This window comes from Xiphophorus couchianus, chromosome 15 (genome assembly GCF_001444195.1).
Source record: "Xiphophorus couchianus chromosome 15, X_couchianus-1.0, whole genome shotgun sequence".
NCBI classification, from domain to species: Eukaryota; Metazoa; Chordata; class Actinopteri; order Cyprinodontiformes; family Poeciliidae; genus Xiphophorus; species Xiphophorus couchianus.
Window position 1 is genome coordinate 20,868,102 of NC_040242.1, and position 18,855 is coordinate 20,886,956.

At 42.2% G+C, this 18,855-nt stretch overlaps 1 protein-coding gene across 1 annotated transcript in view; it reads right to left on the reverse strand.

Moving 5' to 3' along the window:
* LOC114158852 (uncharacterized) overlaps nt 1–18,855 on the reverse strand; it is a 29,062-nt gene that overhangs the window by 1,029 nt on the left and 9,178 nt on the right. Inside the window, exons 3-7 of the mRNA XM_028040745.1 lie at nt 4,369–4,524; nt 2,775–2,942; nt 2,022–2,051; nt 1,630–1,692; nt 162–206 (exon numbers count right to left, since the gene is read on the reverse strand). Of these exons, the coding sequence (XP_027896546.1) occupies nt 162–206; nt 1,630–1,692; nt 2,022–2,051; nt 2,775–2,942; nt 4,369–4,524 (462 nt within the window). The remainder of the gene's footprint in view (nt 1–161; nt 207–1,629; nt 1,693–2,021; nt 2,052–2,774; nt 2,943–4,368; nt 4,525–18,855) is intronic.

An 18,855-nucleotide genomic window follows, 5' to 3' on the forward strand; every position in this document is an offset into this window, starting at 1 on the left:
CGGTTTCAAAGGTCTATCTATTATTTAAACAATTGGTTAAATTGCTTGCTTATTCTGAGTTCTCACTTTCCCATGGCTACACATTTGGTCCTTTTGGTGTTTTTTCCTGATATATTCAAAAATGGGAATTTCAGATCCAAGTCAGAGAAATTAATTGTTACCATAAGGTGGAGGAGACGATGTGGTTGTCAGGATGGTTGATGTTTCTGTAAAATAAAAAAAAAAACATGTTTCATGTGACAAAATGTAAACGTTTTCATATATGTAATTCTAAAATCCAGTTTTGTCAACCTTTTGATTAAATCACTTTGCCGTCAGAATGAAAGATTCCATTTTGTCTGACCATGCAACCTTACCTTTTCTGGTTCCTGGCTTTCTTTTCTTCCAGATTTTTCTTTTGAATCATTGCTTCAAAATATTAAAGTCAGTGTTCAAATCACTTTGTTGGCTACAGGTGTATTAAACTCAACACCTAGGCATGCAGACTTACCTGGTGAACTCCAACATGGTTTTAGTGGCTTTATATCAAAGAGAGAAATTAACGTATCTCCATCACAAAGTGACAGGCTGTGTATAATCACAGACTTGCCAGTGTCCTGCATTGTCACTTGATGTAAACCTGGCTTTCAGATTAGATCCAGAAACGTGCATACTGAACTTCATGGACGTCAATGATCAAACCTTCATTGCAATGCCAGGCATTGGGTGCAGTCAGCCACTGAACTCTGGAGCTGAGAGACATGCTTTCTGGTGTGAATCATGTTTTCCGGGTTTCCAATGAAACAAGCTGGGTTTGACAGCTGTAGGGAGAATCACACTTGCCTGACTGCATTGTGTCAAGTATACACTTTGCTGCAAACGGGATTATGCTACAGGTCTGTTTTATATCCGTAGGGCTTGCTCTTCTCACAATAAAAGGGCAATTAAGGATGTTTATTTATTTATTTTTTTTTAGGAAAATGGTTTTAAAAAATCTAATGAACATACTGTATATCCTTAGTCCTTGTAAACAGCCGCCCAACAAGAGTTGGACCTGTTTTAGATGCAACATGGGGCTACAGGCCCAAAGTGTTTGGAACAAATATGGGAGGTTATTTAAGTTCTCATGTGTGTAAATACAAATGAGCCAATACTTTTGGCAACATAGTGTAATTTTATATCTACTTTTTGAAGTACAGTGCTTAATACATAAATAGGAATCTGCACTAAAAAGCCAACCCATCGAATTAAAGTAGGAGAGTGAAACTTTAGACTTGGAATTTAAAAAAAAAGGAATAGAGAAACCTTCACATCTGGAATTAGTTCAGATCAATTAAAATGTCTTGGTTCATGTTTTTAACTCTGGTAGTTTAAGAAAAAACATAACTTATTTCTTCAGTTTTTCCACATCAGTCACTGACATTTAAACACTTTGTTGTGCTTCACTGTTCTGTACACATCTATGCTTCTTTTTGAACTTACACAAACAATATGATCACATAAAACCACATTCAGAAATGTAAACATAGAACTTTGATCCTTTTCTCTAATTGTTTCTTCATAATGTCCTCCGCTTCGTTCAAAAGCAACAGAGCTCAAGCTCTCAAGCTCACACCCAGAACTATATTTGTAGCATATTTAGGGTCATACCGTAATTTGTGGGAGGAGACGGTGTTGTTGTACTTGGCATGGCTGTTGTCATCATTGTCAATACTGTAATAAAAGAAAAAAAGAAGAAAAAAATCAAAGCACATTATCGACTTTACATTCTTTCCTACGTGAAAATATAAACAGTGAGACAAAGCAAACTTCAGTCTGAAGTAAGATTGTTTAAAATTACATATAGTCGCTAAAATGCTAATCATTTCAGACCTTTTTCTACTGTTTATGTGACATAATAATAATAATAATATATTCCATAACATGTATATATCCTGGTAGCTTAAAAACAAACAAGTCAGTTTCACGTTGATTCAGAGTTTGTTAAAACTGTTTTCAGGAGCAGACTGCAAACTTTGTCGACGTCTTTATTCTTTACATACCTGGAGGTGGAGTTGGGCAGAAGGAGTTATCTGTGGAACAACAGCAGATTAAATGTTTGTGTTTATGTCCCAAAAAATACAAAACCTTAATCAATCAATCAATCAATCAAATTTTATTTGTATAGCACATTTCAGCAGCAAAGCATTTCAAAGTGCTTTACATCATATCAAACACAATGAAAGGTAGAACCAACAATCAAAACATGACATTAAGTCAAGTTCCATCAATAAATTTGTAATTGATTACGTTTCAAATATAATCCTAAACAGGTGGGTTTTTAGTCTAGATTCAAAGGAAGTCAGTGTTTCAGCTGTTTTACAGTTTTCTGGAAGTTTGTTCCAGATTTGTGGTGCATAGATGCTGAAAGCTGCTTCTCCTTGTTTGGTTCTGGTTCTGGGGATGCAGAGCAGAACCAGAACCGGAAGACCTGAGAGGTTCTGGAAGGTTGATACAGCAGATCTTTAATGTATTGTGGTGCTAAGCCATTCAGTGATTTGTAAACTAACAACAATATTTTAAAGTCTATTCTTTGAGCTACAGGGAGCCAGTGGAGAGACTTTAAAACTGGTGTTATGTGCTCTATCTTCCTGGTTTTAGTGAGAACGCCAGCAGCAGCATTCTGGATCAGCATTCAGCTGAGAACCAGATGTCATAAGAGAACCAGATGTCATAATTCAAATTATATCACCTAGACACAGTTACACCATTCAAATCAAATTGCATAAATATCAACTCAATAAGATTTCGCTTACTTGTGATTGGCTGGCAGTACTCGTTGTCAGAAGGAAGTCCATATACGCAAGTACAGGTTTGACTGCTGACGTTGCTGCATGAGTTGCTGCCGTTGCACTTGTCACATGGCCAAGCAAAACCATCCTCACAATCACACAGCAGTCTGTCAGTGGAGTTTGGAGAGCAGGCTGTGTGTTTTAGACAAGAAGAATTGTTCACTATTAGCATCATAGATTTAAGTGAACCACAACATAGGTGCATAGGAAATACTATCCTGCAATCCCTAATACCTGTCCTACAATCGCTGTTTTAACATAGCATGTTTAACATTTCTAAACCATTTAGAACCTAAATGTGTTGTTAAATCTGTGAATGTAGAACAACTAATAAATCAGTATTGGAAACGACGGACTGCAGGCGGGCCAGTGGCCCAGGAGATGAGGGTTACTGGTTCAAAACCCCACTTGGACAAGATCTTTGCCTGCTATCAGGTAGCTTGTCACCATCGTTGTGCTGGTGGGTGTCTGGTGAAGTGCTTCAGAGTCATCAGGGCTTGTAAATAGTACTTGAAAAAGTAACTTGATTTCTGATTATGCTTTGAAAAAGTAACCTAGTTACTTTACTGATTACCTGATTTTAAAAGTAACTAAGTTAAGTCACAAATAACTTTATTAGTTATTTTCACCGGCTGCCAACGGCAGCCCCTGCTACATCAACATGGTGTCTTCTCCAGGAAAGAAAATAAAACATGTTCTGAGAGGAACAGACAGAAGCTTACTATGACATAAAACTAGGGAACGCGTACTGTGTGTAAGGGCAGAATTTCATCTACAACAACCAACTTCTTCAACTCTCCTCCACTTCCTGGTTTTGAATCGAAGTCCTGCTTTTGTCTTTTGTACGGTGGGAGACCTCAGGACTCTAACACCTAGTGGTGTTTGACTGTACCGTGCTGCGACTCCAAATGTTTTGTCAAATTTCATGCTTTTCTTAAGGTAGGTAAAAGTTGATGCGCCGGCACAGTGGAATCTTGATATTGTCTTCTTTAGCTGACACAAACTCAAAACGTTGCCTGTACTTCCAGGTAGAAAACCTTCACTTCTCTCTTCCCTCCACTGTTTATGTTTGAGTCCGGCTGCAGGGTATTACGTGCGAGTTTCCCTCACACTGATAACGTCAGAGAATAGTTCAGACGTCTTTCCCTGAGACGCATGAGGAAGGAAACTGAATATCTTTGCACTAGGGAAAATAGATAAAAATAGAAAGGCTTCAATAAGTATCTTTAATCTGATTAATGGATAGCAAATAGTGACTGACATCAATGGATTCCAGTGCATTTATTATTTTACCCACTTCAACCACTGATTTGTGCAACATCTGGTTAAGAAAAAGGTTCAAACGGGTCGCCAGTTTCCTACTACTTTTAGATTTTTCTCTGATCCGAGTGAACAAAATGCTGGATTATTTCTTAAGCATGTAGTCGGGTTCTAGTCCTGGGAATTATCTGACTATTCAGTCATGGTGTGGTGAACCAGACACGGAAAAAAGAATATCAAGAAATTAGCAAGGACGTCGCTCACACACTCGTAAGACAAAATGTTGAAAAAGTGTTACCTGTGGTTAGTAGCATCTCTGTCACTTCCAAAGACTGTGAGATGGTTGCAGGGAAGGTTTCATTCCCCAGAACGCTTCGGATGAACTCAAGTATGTCGTCTGGAACGCCGGAGAGCGGAATGCGGAGGTCAAGAATCACATCGAAGTCCACCAGCTCTGTGAAGGAAGAAGACACAATTATACAGAACAAAACAGGTTTACAGCACCACACACATCACTGTGTGAGCCACGGTAAGGACAGTGAAGCCCAGGATTATTCATAAAGCTGGTAAATATGAAAAAAAAAAAGTATTTAAATTCAACTGGAACATTTGTCTTTGAATGAAAATGATAGCGTCCGTCAAAATACAACAAAACATTTAAATTTCCAATCTAAAAAAGAAAAAACGTTATGTCAAAAACAATGTTTACTCTTCTATGGGTATATGGTTAATAATTAATTATTTTTGATTAATCTGTATCTATCTCCATATCTATGTTCTCTGTCATATTCAAGTTGGATGACTTGAAAATGTTGTTTTTACTTCCAGTCAGAAACATGTTGGTAAAAATTGGTAAATATATATGGTTTTAAATTTAAATCTACCAGGAATATGAATGATTCAATCTTACCAAAGATATTGCATCACTGGTGTAACTCAGAGGAAATAGCTGATGAGAATTATTTGCAAATAAAAGCAAACGTATAAAAGTAAAGTACTGCACTGGAGTAAACCAGGAAAAAGCATTGAGAGCTACTAATGTGTTCCAGTTCAAATGGAAACCAGTTAGAATTGATATTTCCATAGACCGTGCAAAGGATTTAATGTTTAGAGGGAAACATTAAATCTCTCTAATTTCTAAACAGTGAACCAGCATATTCACTGAAAAAAGCATTATGAAGATTTGATCCCAAAGCCAACCTCAGAAATGCAAATTAAACATTAATCCACGCTCTTTTACTTCAGTAGAACACATTTATTGAGCAGGAGTTCACAACACAAGAGGAATAATTCACCTTGTTTGATTTTCCTTAAAATAGTGTAGTTCACGTTGAAAAAGCTTCTTTTTTTTCCCGTTCAGCCACAAGAGAATACCGTTCTCCAATACTTTTACCGACTATAAAGAAAGCCAAGAAACAAGGCTGGCTCTAGTTCCCCTGTTGCACAACCGTATAAATCCAGCTCAGTTAATGTTTGTCTATTGAGATTAACAGAATACAAAGCAGCACTGCTGTTGGTTTTCCACCTCAAGCTACAGTGGGAAGCTTTACATTGAGGTCCTTCTAATATTTACACCAGAAAAAGACAGCTGGTAGTTGTAAAAATTAACGGTTTGTAAATCTGGACAAATATTTTCAATCAAAACAGCTATATGTGCAATAATCAATATATACGTTAGGGCCATAGTGATATATTCAACTTAAAACAATGAGATGGCATGAGATTTTTTTTTTTTATCCATTTCAGGATTGAAGTATTTCACATCCTGAGCTACAGAGGACTAGTGTCGATACTAAAATTTAGTTTCTTGCTATTAGGAAGCTACGGAGCAACTTTAACGATTCTCCAGCCAAGTATTGGTTTTTTTCAACAAGGTAGCCCCCAAAATGCATCCACACACACACACACACACACACGCATACACACGCACACACACACACTACTGAATTTAAAATGCTTCCTTGTACATATATATATAATATTGTTTTAAATTTTGTTTTCTCTAATATTCTTAATGGTGTGGCAGGATGAGCATTAGCCAACACTAATGAACTTTCATGATCAAAGCCGACAGCTAATCATATTCATGATCCACTGTGGCACAGGACCATGGAAAAAAATATCTGAGTCATGATATGTTTAGTCTATGTTTAATTCATTTCAATGATATATGCATTTCTGCCCAGTCTGAATTATGTAGTGAGACATAAGTGAAAATATTTGATGGTATATTTTATTTACAATTTTGCATTTTTGTTTCTCCCGGATGCAGACATTGTATAATAGTTCTCCATCTTTCTGTCAGTAGCAGAACTTTGACTCAGATTTCTCTACCTTGTTTTCTGTCGTGCATTTTGTCACCTGCACTAAATAGGAATAAGAATATTCCTGCACTAAACAGTGAATGAATATTATGTTTAGAAATGCAGTGCATTTCTAAACTTAGAAATGGTAATGTTTTTGTTCTAGAAGATTTCTAGGACTAATATAAAAAAATATGCATTTTCTCCTAGCATTTCTTTGCTAGGAGAAATGCTAGCAAATCTCCTATATATGGGAGACAACATATCTCCTATCTTTGCTAGGAGATATGCTAGGAAAATATCTCCTAGCAAAGAGATATTCTGAGAAAGTTCAGAACTTTCTACTCTTTTTCTAAAACATTTCTGAGATTAATCTAAAAAGTGTGAAGGTTTTTGGCAGAAATTCACTCCTTTGTCAAAGTAGGATAGAATCCAGACTTCATATCTTTTTTACAAGTTCATCTTCCCTCTTGAGCTTTCATTCGTCTAGCTTTGTCAGAGTCAACCTTTTCTCGTGACATAAATGAAACATAAAACAGAGTTCTTTGTACTTTCTACCCTATCTAGAGATGTATGATTGTGTTCCGTTTCCAGGTCTTTCATGGAGCCAAGCATGTCCTTGTGCCAGAACCGCATCACTCCAGCAAAAGATTACGGGTGAGCGTGTGCGACGCAGTTGAGAACAAAAGAAATTATTTATTGATGGGATGCTCTCAAACCCACTGGCGTCACAGGTATCCATTGTTACCTCAGATGTTGTTTGGAGCTTTTTTGGAGCGAACGGCGACCAGGACTGTGAACCCAGCCTCTTTCCTGCCTCCCATAAAGTGCATCCTGCCAAAGCTAATTTTCTCTTCTGTAATCTTCCTCTGCTGAACGGTTCTCTCATCTACCACCAAGTTTTCCACCAAACACAGCGTAGATTAAAAAAAAAAAAGGGATTACGGAGCAGCTGCTCGGACGAAGCGTGTTGCCCAAACATCATAACTCAAAAGGGTTCTTTCAACCATTTATTCTCGAATGTCTGCACTCGCAGGCGGAACGTGGCAGCTGGGTTGAAACCTGAGGAGGCGGCCGACGGGGGGGAGGGAGGCGGGTATTTTGTTGCGACTACGTTTTTGATCCGGTCGGCTCTAGTGTGCTGATCTGGAAAGAAGAACGGCCAGCTAGGCCCTAACGCCTTCCCTCCCCTGAGGAGGGGTTTCACGGCCAGGGGTGCGAGGGTGCAAGGTTGCCTTGGCCATGCGTGAACTGATGCTGATGACATTCACATGTAGCTGGGATGCCTGAGTGACTCGAGATGTCCTGCAGGTCTTTGCAGAAAGGTTTTAGGATACAGGAAGGACAGAAACACTTGTGCTCCAATATTTTAGGAGTCTTTTCTCATTTTCTTTGTGAGTTATGAGGAGATATTTCACTAAAATATCCAAGTAGGGCCTGAGTCGGATGAAATGTTGATGCAGTACCTTACTAATGAACGCTCAACAAACTCGGTGTACTTTTACTTGTGATAAAGGGATAGATGGTTATAAAAGATTTCTGTCAGTAATCTAGTCAGTAATTTGTAGAATCCCCCCTTTTGTTCCACTTAGAGTTGCAAGTCTTTTGGACTCTACCTGCTTCGTACATCTGAAAAATGTGCACCCATTTTAATTAGCTCCGGCTCAGTCAAGACTGGATGAGTGCCACAGATCGTCAATTGAAGTAAGGTCCAGGTTTTGACTGGGCCGTTTATTCAGAGCAGGAGGCTGTATAGCTGCTCTTGACCTGTTGGAAGTTGAACCCCTTGTGGGAAAATGGTAATTGTGCTTTTTTTTCTGGCTTTTTTTAACTAATGAGTTTCTATTTGTCAACCTTCCATTAAGGTCTGATTTATGAAGTGAACAGCCAATAGTTGTTCACTCAATAGACTCCCCTCATCTAAGGCTGTGTATATCGGCTGCTTGTCCAGAGTTACCATGTTTCTTGGCTCCTTCTCTGGTTAGTCCCAAAAATTAGGCAGACGGACACATCTGTGTGTGCAGTAGTGCCATACTCTTCAGTTTTACATGTTGGACTGAGCAGTCTTACATAAAATTTTCAAACCAGGTCATGTTGTTTAGTAACCTAACCCTGATTTTGTCGTCTCCACAATTTTCTGTTACCTTTAGTGACAGGTAGCAGATTTCCTACTCTTTCTTTGGACTATCTCTTTAAATCCGTAAGTCATAGTGACGTCCACTGGCATAAGTGTACATGGACTAATAAAAGTCTAGATATTTTAATAAAGGTGGCAACAAAACAGCTGGATGGGTAAAGTTGCAGGTAATGGTTATAGGAAAACAGTAGTTTTAGTATTAAGTACAGAAACAGCTGTTTAGCAAATTTAGGCACACTGCAAGCATTTCTTGGTTTTGATATTTTGTGTCTGCAGTTTTACTTTGGTTTAAAACAAGGTACAATCTTGTTTTTAAGCTACTGCTCTAATCAAATATGGTGAGATGCTTCAGTATGCTGCTTCTAATATATATAATTAGGGATTATAGTTGTTGTTTTCACTGGATGCAAAACATACCGATTTATTTAGAACACGTGTCAACTCAAGGCCGGTGGACCAAATCCGGCCCATCATAACTTTTAATGTGGCCCTCTAGATTCTAGACCAAACACCAGGTGTGCTTAAATATTATGTTGTCAATCAAATCAATGCAGTTTTTATCTGCTTACTGCCAAATTATATCAATCAAATTAACGCAAAATCAACAAATTGCGCTAAAAAGTTGAGTGTTGTTTACTGTTGGGCATTGCCTTAATTGCTATGTTTCATGGTGCAAACAGTGGTGATAGGGAGGTGTCGGGATCTGTCCCTTATCTGTGTTTATTTTGAGTTTCTGTCTCTCTGAGTCTCCGTGTTGTCCTGTCTCCCCTTGATTGTTCCCAGGTGTTTCTTGTCTCCTTGATTACCCTCTGTGTATTTAACCCCACCTGTGTTCTTTGTTCCTTGTCGGGTCCTCGTCGTGTTTGTCCTGTTGTCACTGTCTGCGAGCTTCTGCATCCGCTCCTTTGTGCTGCCTGGACTTTGTATGTTTTTGGATTTTTGGACTACCTTCATTATTAAACCATCTTATTCATCTTACCCTGGGTCTGCTGCCTCTGCCTCACCACCCAAATCATGACAGTAGGACCCGACCACAAGTAACCACGGTGAGGCACGTGATTTAAGAGATTTTTTCAACATGGACCCAGCGCGTTGGGATGAATTATTATTTAATGTCAGAGTCTTTGTGGAGATTGTGGCGGAGCCATACTTTGCGCACAGACGCATCGGGGCAGCCATCAGGTTACTACTGGTGCTGGAGGGATGGGCCGACCAACTCCAGTCCCTGGGGTTGGAGAGGCTAAAACAGGAGGCAGAGTGGGAACGCCAGGCAGGTCTAGCCTTCTTGGCTGGCGACCCTCTGCCTTCGGAGCCGGACTTCCGCTCACCCAGCCCAGCCTTAGCGTCTCCGGCACTAGCACCACATCCAGTTCCAGCACCGGCTTCTCCGACCCTCGCGCAGCCGCTGCCCCTGTGCCTCCAGAGTCCGCTCCAGCCTCCGCTCCAGCCCCTGCTTCGGAAATTGTCCCCATGGGAATGGGGTTCCAGGCAGCCCGCCTGGCACCTGGCCGACAGATGGCACGGCTGTGGGCGTGGCCTGCTCCTGTTAGGGGGTATTCGGCCTCCTCAGAGGTGTCTAGTGTTCCCTCCTCAGAGGTGTCTAGGGTTCCCTCCTCAGCGCCTTCTAGTGTTCCCGCCTCAGCGCCTTCTAGTGTTCCCGCCTCAGTGCCTTCTAGTGTTCCCACCTCAGCGCCTTCTAGTGTTCCCGTCTCAGCGCCTTCTAGTGTTCCTTCCGAGTCCCCGCCTCCTGTGGCTCAGTCCCTGCGCCGCCGTCGCCCGCCGGACCCGCCTCCTGTGGCTCGGTCCCTGCGCCGCCGTCGCCCGCCGGACCCGCCTCCTGTGGCTCGGTCCCTGCGCCGCCGTCGCCCGCCGGACCCACCTCCTGTGGCTCGGTCCCTGCGCCGACGTCGCCCAACGGACCCTCCCCTTGGGTCCTGCCTCCTGCGCCGACGACGTCCGCCGGACCCTCCCCTTGGGTTCTGCCTCCTGCGCCGAAGACGTCCGCCGGACCTCCCACGACGGTCTGCCTCCTTTGCCTTCGCCCATTGTGGATGGGTTGTTTTTTGTTTGTGTTGGACTGTTAGCCCTTCCTGTGCCTCCGCCCACTCTGTTGGGTTGTTTTTTGGGTTTTTTTTCGGACTCTAGCCCCCTGTCCAGCGCCCCTCCGCCCACCCTAGTGGTGTTTTTTGGACTTGGTTTTTCTTGGTTTTTTTTGGGGTGGGGGGGCGTCTGGTAGCCGCCCTTGAGGGGGGGGGTAATGTCGGGATCTGTCCCTTATCTGTGTTTATTTTGAGTTTCTGTCTCTCTGAGTCTCCGTGTTGTCCTGTCTCCCCTTGATTGTTCCCAGGTGTTTCTTGTCTCCTTGATTACCCTCTGTGCATTTAACCCCACCAGTGTTCTTTGTTCCTTGTCGGGTCCTCATCGTGTTTGTCCTGTTGTCACTGTCTGCAAGCTTCTGCATCCGCTCCTTTGTGCTGCCTGGACTTTGTATGTTTTTGGATTTTTGGACTACCTTCATTATTAAACCATCTTATTCATCTTACCCTGGGTCTGCTGCCTCCGCCTCACCACCCAAATCATGACAGGAGGTCTTCTTTGTCTTCTTCATCTTCTTAATTCTCTGGATCTTCTCCGCCCAGACTTCCCTCTCCCCAGCCACTTGTTCCAGCTCCTCCAGGGGAATCCCAAGGCCTTCCCAAGCCAGCTGAGAAACATAGTCTCTCCAGCGTGTCCTGGGTCTTCCCCGGGGCCCCCTCCCAGTGGGACGTGCCCGGAACACCTCACCAGGGAGGCGACCAGGAGGCATCCTGACCAGATGCCCCCGAGCCACCTCAACTGGCTCCTCTCGATGTGAAGGAGCAGCGGCTCTACTCTGAGTCCCTCCCGGATGACTGAGCTTCTCACCCTATGTCTAAGGGAGAGCCCAGACACCCTGCGGAGAAAACCCATTTCAGCCGCTTGTATCCGTGATCTAGTTCTTTTGGTCATGACCCAAAGCCCATGACCATGAGGGTGGGAGCGTAGATCAACCGGTAAATCGAGAGCTTTGCTTTTTGACCATGACAGACAGGTACAGCGCCCGCTTTACTGCAGACGCTGCGCCAATCCATCTGTCGATCTCCTGCTCCCTTCTTCCCTCATTTGTGAACAAGATCCCGAGATACTTAAACTCCTCCACTTGTTGCAGGACACCCCCTCCCACTCCCTCCAACCCAGAGAAGCTTTCCGGCTCAAGACCATGGCCTCGGATTTGGAGGCACTGATCCTCATCCCGGCCGCTTCACACTCGGCTGCGAACTGCTCCCATGAGAGCTGTAGATCACGGCCTGATGAAGCCAATAGGACCACATCATCCGCAAAAAGCAGAGATGAGATCCTAAGGCCACCAAAACGGATCCCCTCAACACCTTGGCTGCGCCTAGAAATTTTGTCCATGAAAGTAATGAACAGAATCAAAGGGCAGCCCTGGTGGAGTCCAACTCTCACTGGAAACAAGCCCAACTTACTGCCGGCAATGCGGACCAGACTCCGACACCGGTCATACAGGGACCTGACAGCCCGTATCAAAGGGCCTGGTACCCCATACTCCCGGAGAACAGCCCACAGGGCTCGCTGAGGGACACGGTCGAACGCCTTCTCCAAGTCCACAAAATACATGTAGACTGGTTGGGCAAACTCCCATGCACCCTCCAGGACCCGCTGAGGGTGTAGAGCTGGTCCAGTGTTCCACGACCAGGACGAAAATCACACTGCTCTTCCTGAATCCGAGGTTCGACTATCCGACGGACCCTCCTCTCCAGGACCCCTGAATAGATCTTGCCAGGGAGGCTTAAGAGTGTGACCCCTCTATAATTGGAGCACACACTTCGGTCCCCCTTTTTGAACAGGGGGACCACCACCCCAGTCTGCCAATCCAGGGGAACTGCCCCCGATATCCATGCGATATTGCAGAGTCGCGTCAGCCAACACAACCCTACAACATCCAGAGCCTTAAGGAACTCCGGGCGGATCTCATCCAACCCCGGGGCCCTGCCACCGAGGAGCTTTTTAACCACCTCGGCGACCTCGTCCCCAGAGATTGGAGAACCCAACCCAGAGTCCCCAGGCTCAGCTTCCTCAATGGAAGGCATGTCGGTGGGATTGAGGAGGTCTTCGAAGTGTTCTGCCCACCGGCCCACAACGTCCCGAGTCGAGGTCAGCAGCACACCATCCCCACTATAAACGGTGTTGGTGCTGTACTGCTTTCCCCTCTTGAGACACCAGATGGTGGACCAGAATCGCCTCGAAGCCGTGCGGAAGTCTTTTTCCATGGCCTCTCCATACTCCTCCCATGTCTGAGCCACATGCCACTTGGACTGCCGGTACCCATCAGCTGCTTCAGGGGTCCCACAGGCCAATAAGGCCCAATAGGACTCCTTCAGCCTGACAACATCCCTCACCGAAGGTGTCCACCAACGGGTTTGAGGGTTTCCGCCGCAACAGGCACCAACAACTTTGTGGCCACAGCTTGGATAAACCGCCTCGATAATGGAGGCATGGAACATGGACTCAATGTCCCCTCACCTCCCCCGGACTAGTTAACCAAACATTCATGACTTTAGAGCTTGACAGAAAGCCAGAGTGCCTGCAAACAGGATATTAACTTTTGATATTTTCCTCACAAAATTTTATGTTTCTTGCTCCTTTCCAAAACCTGCTTTGTTGATTTCGAGTAGTGGCAGGAGAAACCGTTGGGTGGGATTTTATGCGGACTGTTGTTTCTTCCCATGCGTTTGCTTCTCATAATGAATCCCAGGATTAGCCATTTATCAATGAAAATGCAACTGTTGAAATCAGTGAAATGAAAAGCTGAGCTGTGCTGTCCTTGTCCGGATCTGAATCATCCAAGTCATTGTCCATATTGGCAAAACAATCTTTCCTAGCCGGCTCACCTTGTTCCAAGTCAGCACGCTGTTTCAAGACAGCAGGCTTGACTGCAGTTCTGTCTAGTGAAGTTCCACAGACAACTGTCTTCTGTTGTTTGCCACAACCTCTGCAAAGAATCTCCCCAGCCGGGTTAGCTTGTCCTTTGGGAACGGGCGAAACTTCGTCCCAAAACAAATCTCTCTCATGAGAGTCTGTATCGTTTCCTGGGAGAAAATGATCAAATATTTTCTGCATCCCTGTCGACACCATGTATCCAAGACCAAAACCTATTGGCATAAAGATGGGGACTAGCGCTGTTGAAATCGTAGACATTCTTAAGAGACACAAAGTCAAACCTGAAAGAACTGTTTCGATACTAACTGATGTATTGAGATTCAAGCATTCAAGCATTAAAAGGCTTAGAACTTCTTTGATCTGTTGTGATGTCATAAATGGCATCATGTACATCAGTGACCTCTCTGTTCTGAGGCATGGCCTTGCTTCTGATCGTTGCTATGGAAACAATCAGATCAATTCTGCATGACTCAAACTGAAATAATGTCTAAATATTTGAATAATAAGTTTTTTATTTATTTAGCATGAAGAGATTAACAATAGATTTCTGTATGACTGAATTGTTGCATTTGTGGTCTTCCGTACCTGCAGCAGTATAAATGTAGGTACCGGCAGTCAATTTTTTTCCTTCGATTTTTAATACTCTAAATGAATTTTTCTACTAAGTGTATTACCAGAAAAGAGCAGAAAAAACTGTTATGTCTAACAGTTTTTGAGATTTTGGTGGGTGGGTGTACCTTGCCACAAACCCACCTTTGAATAGAAAAAGATGGGGTTTTTGAAAGCCGATTACTCAAAAAATAAATCAGTTTGACACTTATTTGTAATGACATTCTTTAAATATGTATAAATCATATTACAAAGCAAGAAAATGCACAGTATAAATAGCTTACTTTTAATGAAGATTCTTTTAAAAATTTCATTTTGAAAAACAAAAAATATGTCAATATTGACCCTAACAGGAGACATGGCATTTTGGGGATTCCATATTAAAAGAGACCCTTAGGAAGCCTTAGAAATTCCCACTTAAAATTAAATTTTTATCCATTTTTTTTGTGGTTATTTTTGCATTTTCACGTTTGGAAAATGTGATTTTGGAATAAAATTGCAATTCATAAATAACACTACATAATCAACTAATAAAGGTGTGTAAATGGTTAAAGTTATTAATTCTGATCAATTATATTACATAATGTTTGTCTTCAGTCGATGCTGACTCAACTTAGAAAACGAAATATTTATCACGGTTAGAAAAAGTTTAAAATCTATCAAATGTAAAAGGAGTGTAAAAAAACCAAAACACATAATCCATTATACTCATACCTGGAGCTGCTGTAGAGGATGGTGTTTGGGTAGTGACTGTGAAAGTTTTACACATTATTATTAGCAGAGACAGACACACGTATCAAAATCTGAAGTAAGACAATTTTCTGTTGCAGCTCAAGGAAAAACATTGTGCATAAATGTTTCTGCTTCATTCATTGTCAGGCTTGAGGAAGTGAGAGCATTTGACATAATAACTTCCTCTAAACCCTGTATAAACTCTGCTACTTCTTACTGCAGTCAAATTAGAAACGTTGTGGTTTCAAGAAAACAAGTCCAACGTGTTTGACACATTATTCTTCTTTTGCCCACACAGGCATGGAAGCGTTTTCCTTTCTGTTTCCTGCTTGTCTAAGTCAAAGCAGAGCGTGTTGAATGCCTCAGGCAACTTCTTTTTGCAAAGAACTACTGAACTGACCAGGGAAACAGCTACAGCTCTCGCCTTGGCACAGCTGATATAACTACATTCCTCGTTAACGAGCATCTGAAGAACGGGATCAAAATCGTTTGGAGGTCCAAAAAAATGTTTAAAAAGTCATTTGAATCAATTGTAACCGGAACAAGAACAGTTGTCCCCGTTGAGTAAAAAAAAAAAAAAAGCTTGCTTAAGGACTAACATGAAACGTTCAACTAAAACCATTCACTTCCAGACACTGTATGAAAGGTACCATGACTTTTTTTTGCTCACTGAAGTTAATCAATCAGTCAAGTTTATTTGTATAGCACATTTCAGCAACAAGGCAGTTCAATGTGCTTGTCATCATAAAATACAAAAACACAAAGTCATCAATGATAAATGACCCGTTGTCTATGAGCTTATCCTCCCACAATCAGCTGGGTGAGTGCAAACCTTTTCCTGTTTTAAGCTACTTGAAATTACAAATTGCTAAATGCCAGAATGAATGATATTTTATAGAGTAGTCAAAAGTCTACATACACTCTCTTAATATTTGTTAGAACAGTAGTTAGAACTACTAACTACCATTGTTAGTAGTTAGGTCATTGAGGTCATTGTTTAACTGCAGTTAAACAATGACTGAGGTTATACATTTTAAGAGTCCTTCCAAATCTACCTACATTAGAACAGAGCTGATGTAAGAGTCAGGTGGAGCTGCCTCACGCACTTTTTCAGCTCTGCACATACAGTATATGTTTCCTGGGATGGAAATCAGGACTTTGTGATAACCAGCCACACCAAAAATATCTGCTGCGTTATCCTCTAACCATCTTGTAACTAATTTGGTGGAATGCTCATTTGGAGCCAAGAGTCATTCGTGGGAAAGCTTTAACTTCCTGGATGGATGTCCTGAAATGTTGCTGTCGACTATCCACTTCATCTCTCAGAAGCTTACAAAGCAGTAAGATCGCCATCAGGGTTTTCCCAAATTGTTAGAAAGTAAAGTCATCCTGGGCGTGCCGTGGTGGCGTAGGGTTTAGCACGACCCACATTTGGAGGCCTCAAGTCCTCGACGCGGCTGTCGCGGGTTCGACTCCCGGACCCGGCGACGTTTACCGCAAGTCTTCCCCCCTCTCCTCCCCCCTTTCCTGTCAGCCTACTTCATGAAAAGGGACTCTAGAGCCGACAAAAGACCCCCTGGAGGGGTTAAAAAAAAGAAAAGAAAGTAAAGTCATCCTAATGTATGTAAAGACTTCATGCAAGTAAGAGAAAAATGTCTCAGTTTATATTTATTAATTGGACATTTAGCAAATATAATGAACTACAAAAACAGAATTTGGTCACATTTAAAGAGACAGGACTGTGTATCTTCCAGGCACATAAACCCATTTTATAACACCCATTTCTAGGCAACTATGAAGTTACCTTCATAGTTAACAACTGAAGATAACCATGTTACCTTCAGTTGATAACCATGTTACCTTCAGTTGTTATAAAAATACTGTCTATATCAAATATGACTTAAAAGAATTTTGACTTCTTAATTTAGCATCTTGAAATTAGGTCTCTGTCTCTTTAAGATCTCCTCTTTCTGAAAGTCTGTCTTCAGGAAGTCATCACTACATGGCTCCTCTATTAACCCTTTAACAACGTTTTTACCAGCGTTACTCTGAGAAGGAGCTCGTGTGATGAGCTCACCAGCTGTTTGCTAATTGCTGCAGGCTAGTCTGAAGGAGCTGAGAGAGCGGAGGGCCGCTCTGTGAGGCGGAAGCTCGACTCGGAAACGGCAGCTCCAAGGAGGAGCTTCGTCCTCAAAGGCGGAGCTATGTCCACCCAGGTGTTTTGCACAGCTAAACTGGTTCCATGAACTTCCTGAAGGCGATTTCAGAGAGATCTATGTTTATATGTCTCTCTCTAATGCTTGTTTGAACCAGATTTTATCATTCTGACTTTTAGGGGAGCGATTTTAAAAGAGACACATGAATATATATAAAGTTAATAGCTGCATAAACTGTAGCTATATTTTCTTTTAGGTAATTTCTGTAGAGGTTTGGTTGCTAAGACTTTGGTGCAAATATAACTAGTGTCTCTTGTAAGTGGACTCTTGGGACTGGACGAGGAGAGATGGCTCACTTCTGGAGAAACTGGCAGAGCTTTAAGGGAGGGTTGAAGGTGAGGAGTAAGGCATCATGTATAATGGAGGGTTCTGAGTCTTCTATCAGGTTGTGATGTTATTCCCTCATCAAAACCATACCTGGAGTACGTTTTGATTCTTTCTTGCCTGTTTGAGGAATTCTAGAATCTCCCGTGGCAACCATTCAGAGTGCCTAAACGCCTGCTCATTACGTAAGGCGCCGTCTAATTACCCAAAACAACTGGGCTGGAAGTGACAGCAGAAATTAGCAAACACCTGATGGAACTGCACTGGTGTCTGCTGGTCTCATTATACAAACTATTTCTCAGTGCAAAGCTCCTAAGAAATGGAACATTAACCAACATATCTGACGTGTACTGATGATGGTACTTGACAGAATATAATGTCTATTTTTTGGTTTTCTACACTTCTGACTATACAATGTTTATAATGTTTGTTCTTATGTGTTCACAGTGTAAAGTATTTTGAACTGCTGTGTTGCTGAAATGTGCTATGCAAATAAACTTGACTGGTGGTGGTCAGAGAGCACCAACAGGTGGCACTGGGGCAGCTGTGGCTACTATCCAGTAGCTTGCCACCAGTAATGTAATGCGTGGGTGGGGGTGGGCGTGTGTGTGCATGGGTGAATGACTGTGAAGCGCTTTGGGGTCCTCTGGACTTGATAAGGCACTATACAAGTACAAGCCAAGCCATTTTATTGACTGATTGACAAGAACAGTTGTAAACAGCATAATGGAGGAACGTTGTGATGACAAGGGACTGTAGGAAAGAGGAGGAGCTTAAAGAAACAAGCACAATTTCAAGGTGTCACATTTTTTTTTAGTCATATTTGTTATTTTTATAACTACAGCTAACAGTTACTTGATTGTGCTATAACATGGCAACATATTCCTGGGACGTACATAATAAACCTCCCTTTGAAAAATCCAAACATCAGAATGCAGAAACCCTTTGGAAACACATAGACGAGGCAGTTTCAACACATCAGAATGGTATTACTGACAAATCGCAATTTAAAAATGTTGTAATTATTATTACCTGAAGTGAATTTAATAATGCAAATGCAACATCGAGTCCAACGTTTTCTGAAACCATAGTTCCGATTCCCAAAACCCAAATTACACCAAAAATTGGTGTTAGTACAGCCGTACACCTGACAATAGCCAACAGAGCATGCCTCTCTTTTGCTTGGGTTCCAATCATTCCGACTCTTCTCCTCAATATTTTGGATATCACCAGAGTCAGGATTATGATGTTTATAGCCACTATTGTAAGGGCAGGGATCACAAACGCCAGTGACGTTTTATGCGTATCCCAGGAGAGCCAGAAGACATTTTTTTCTCCAATGTAGTGATTTGAGGGAGCAGTAACAGCTATGGTTATTGTTGCAATGATCAGCGGAGCTCCATATCCCAAAGAGAATCCAATGATCAGCATGGCTTTTTTAGACAGACCTACATCAAAGACATTGAAAGTCCGGTAGAGCAGCA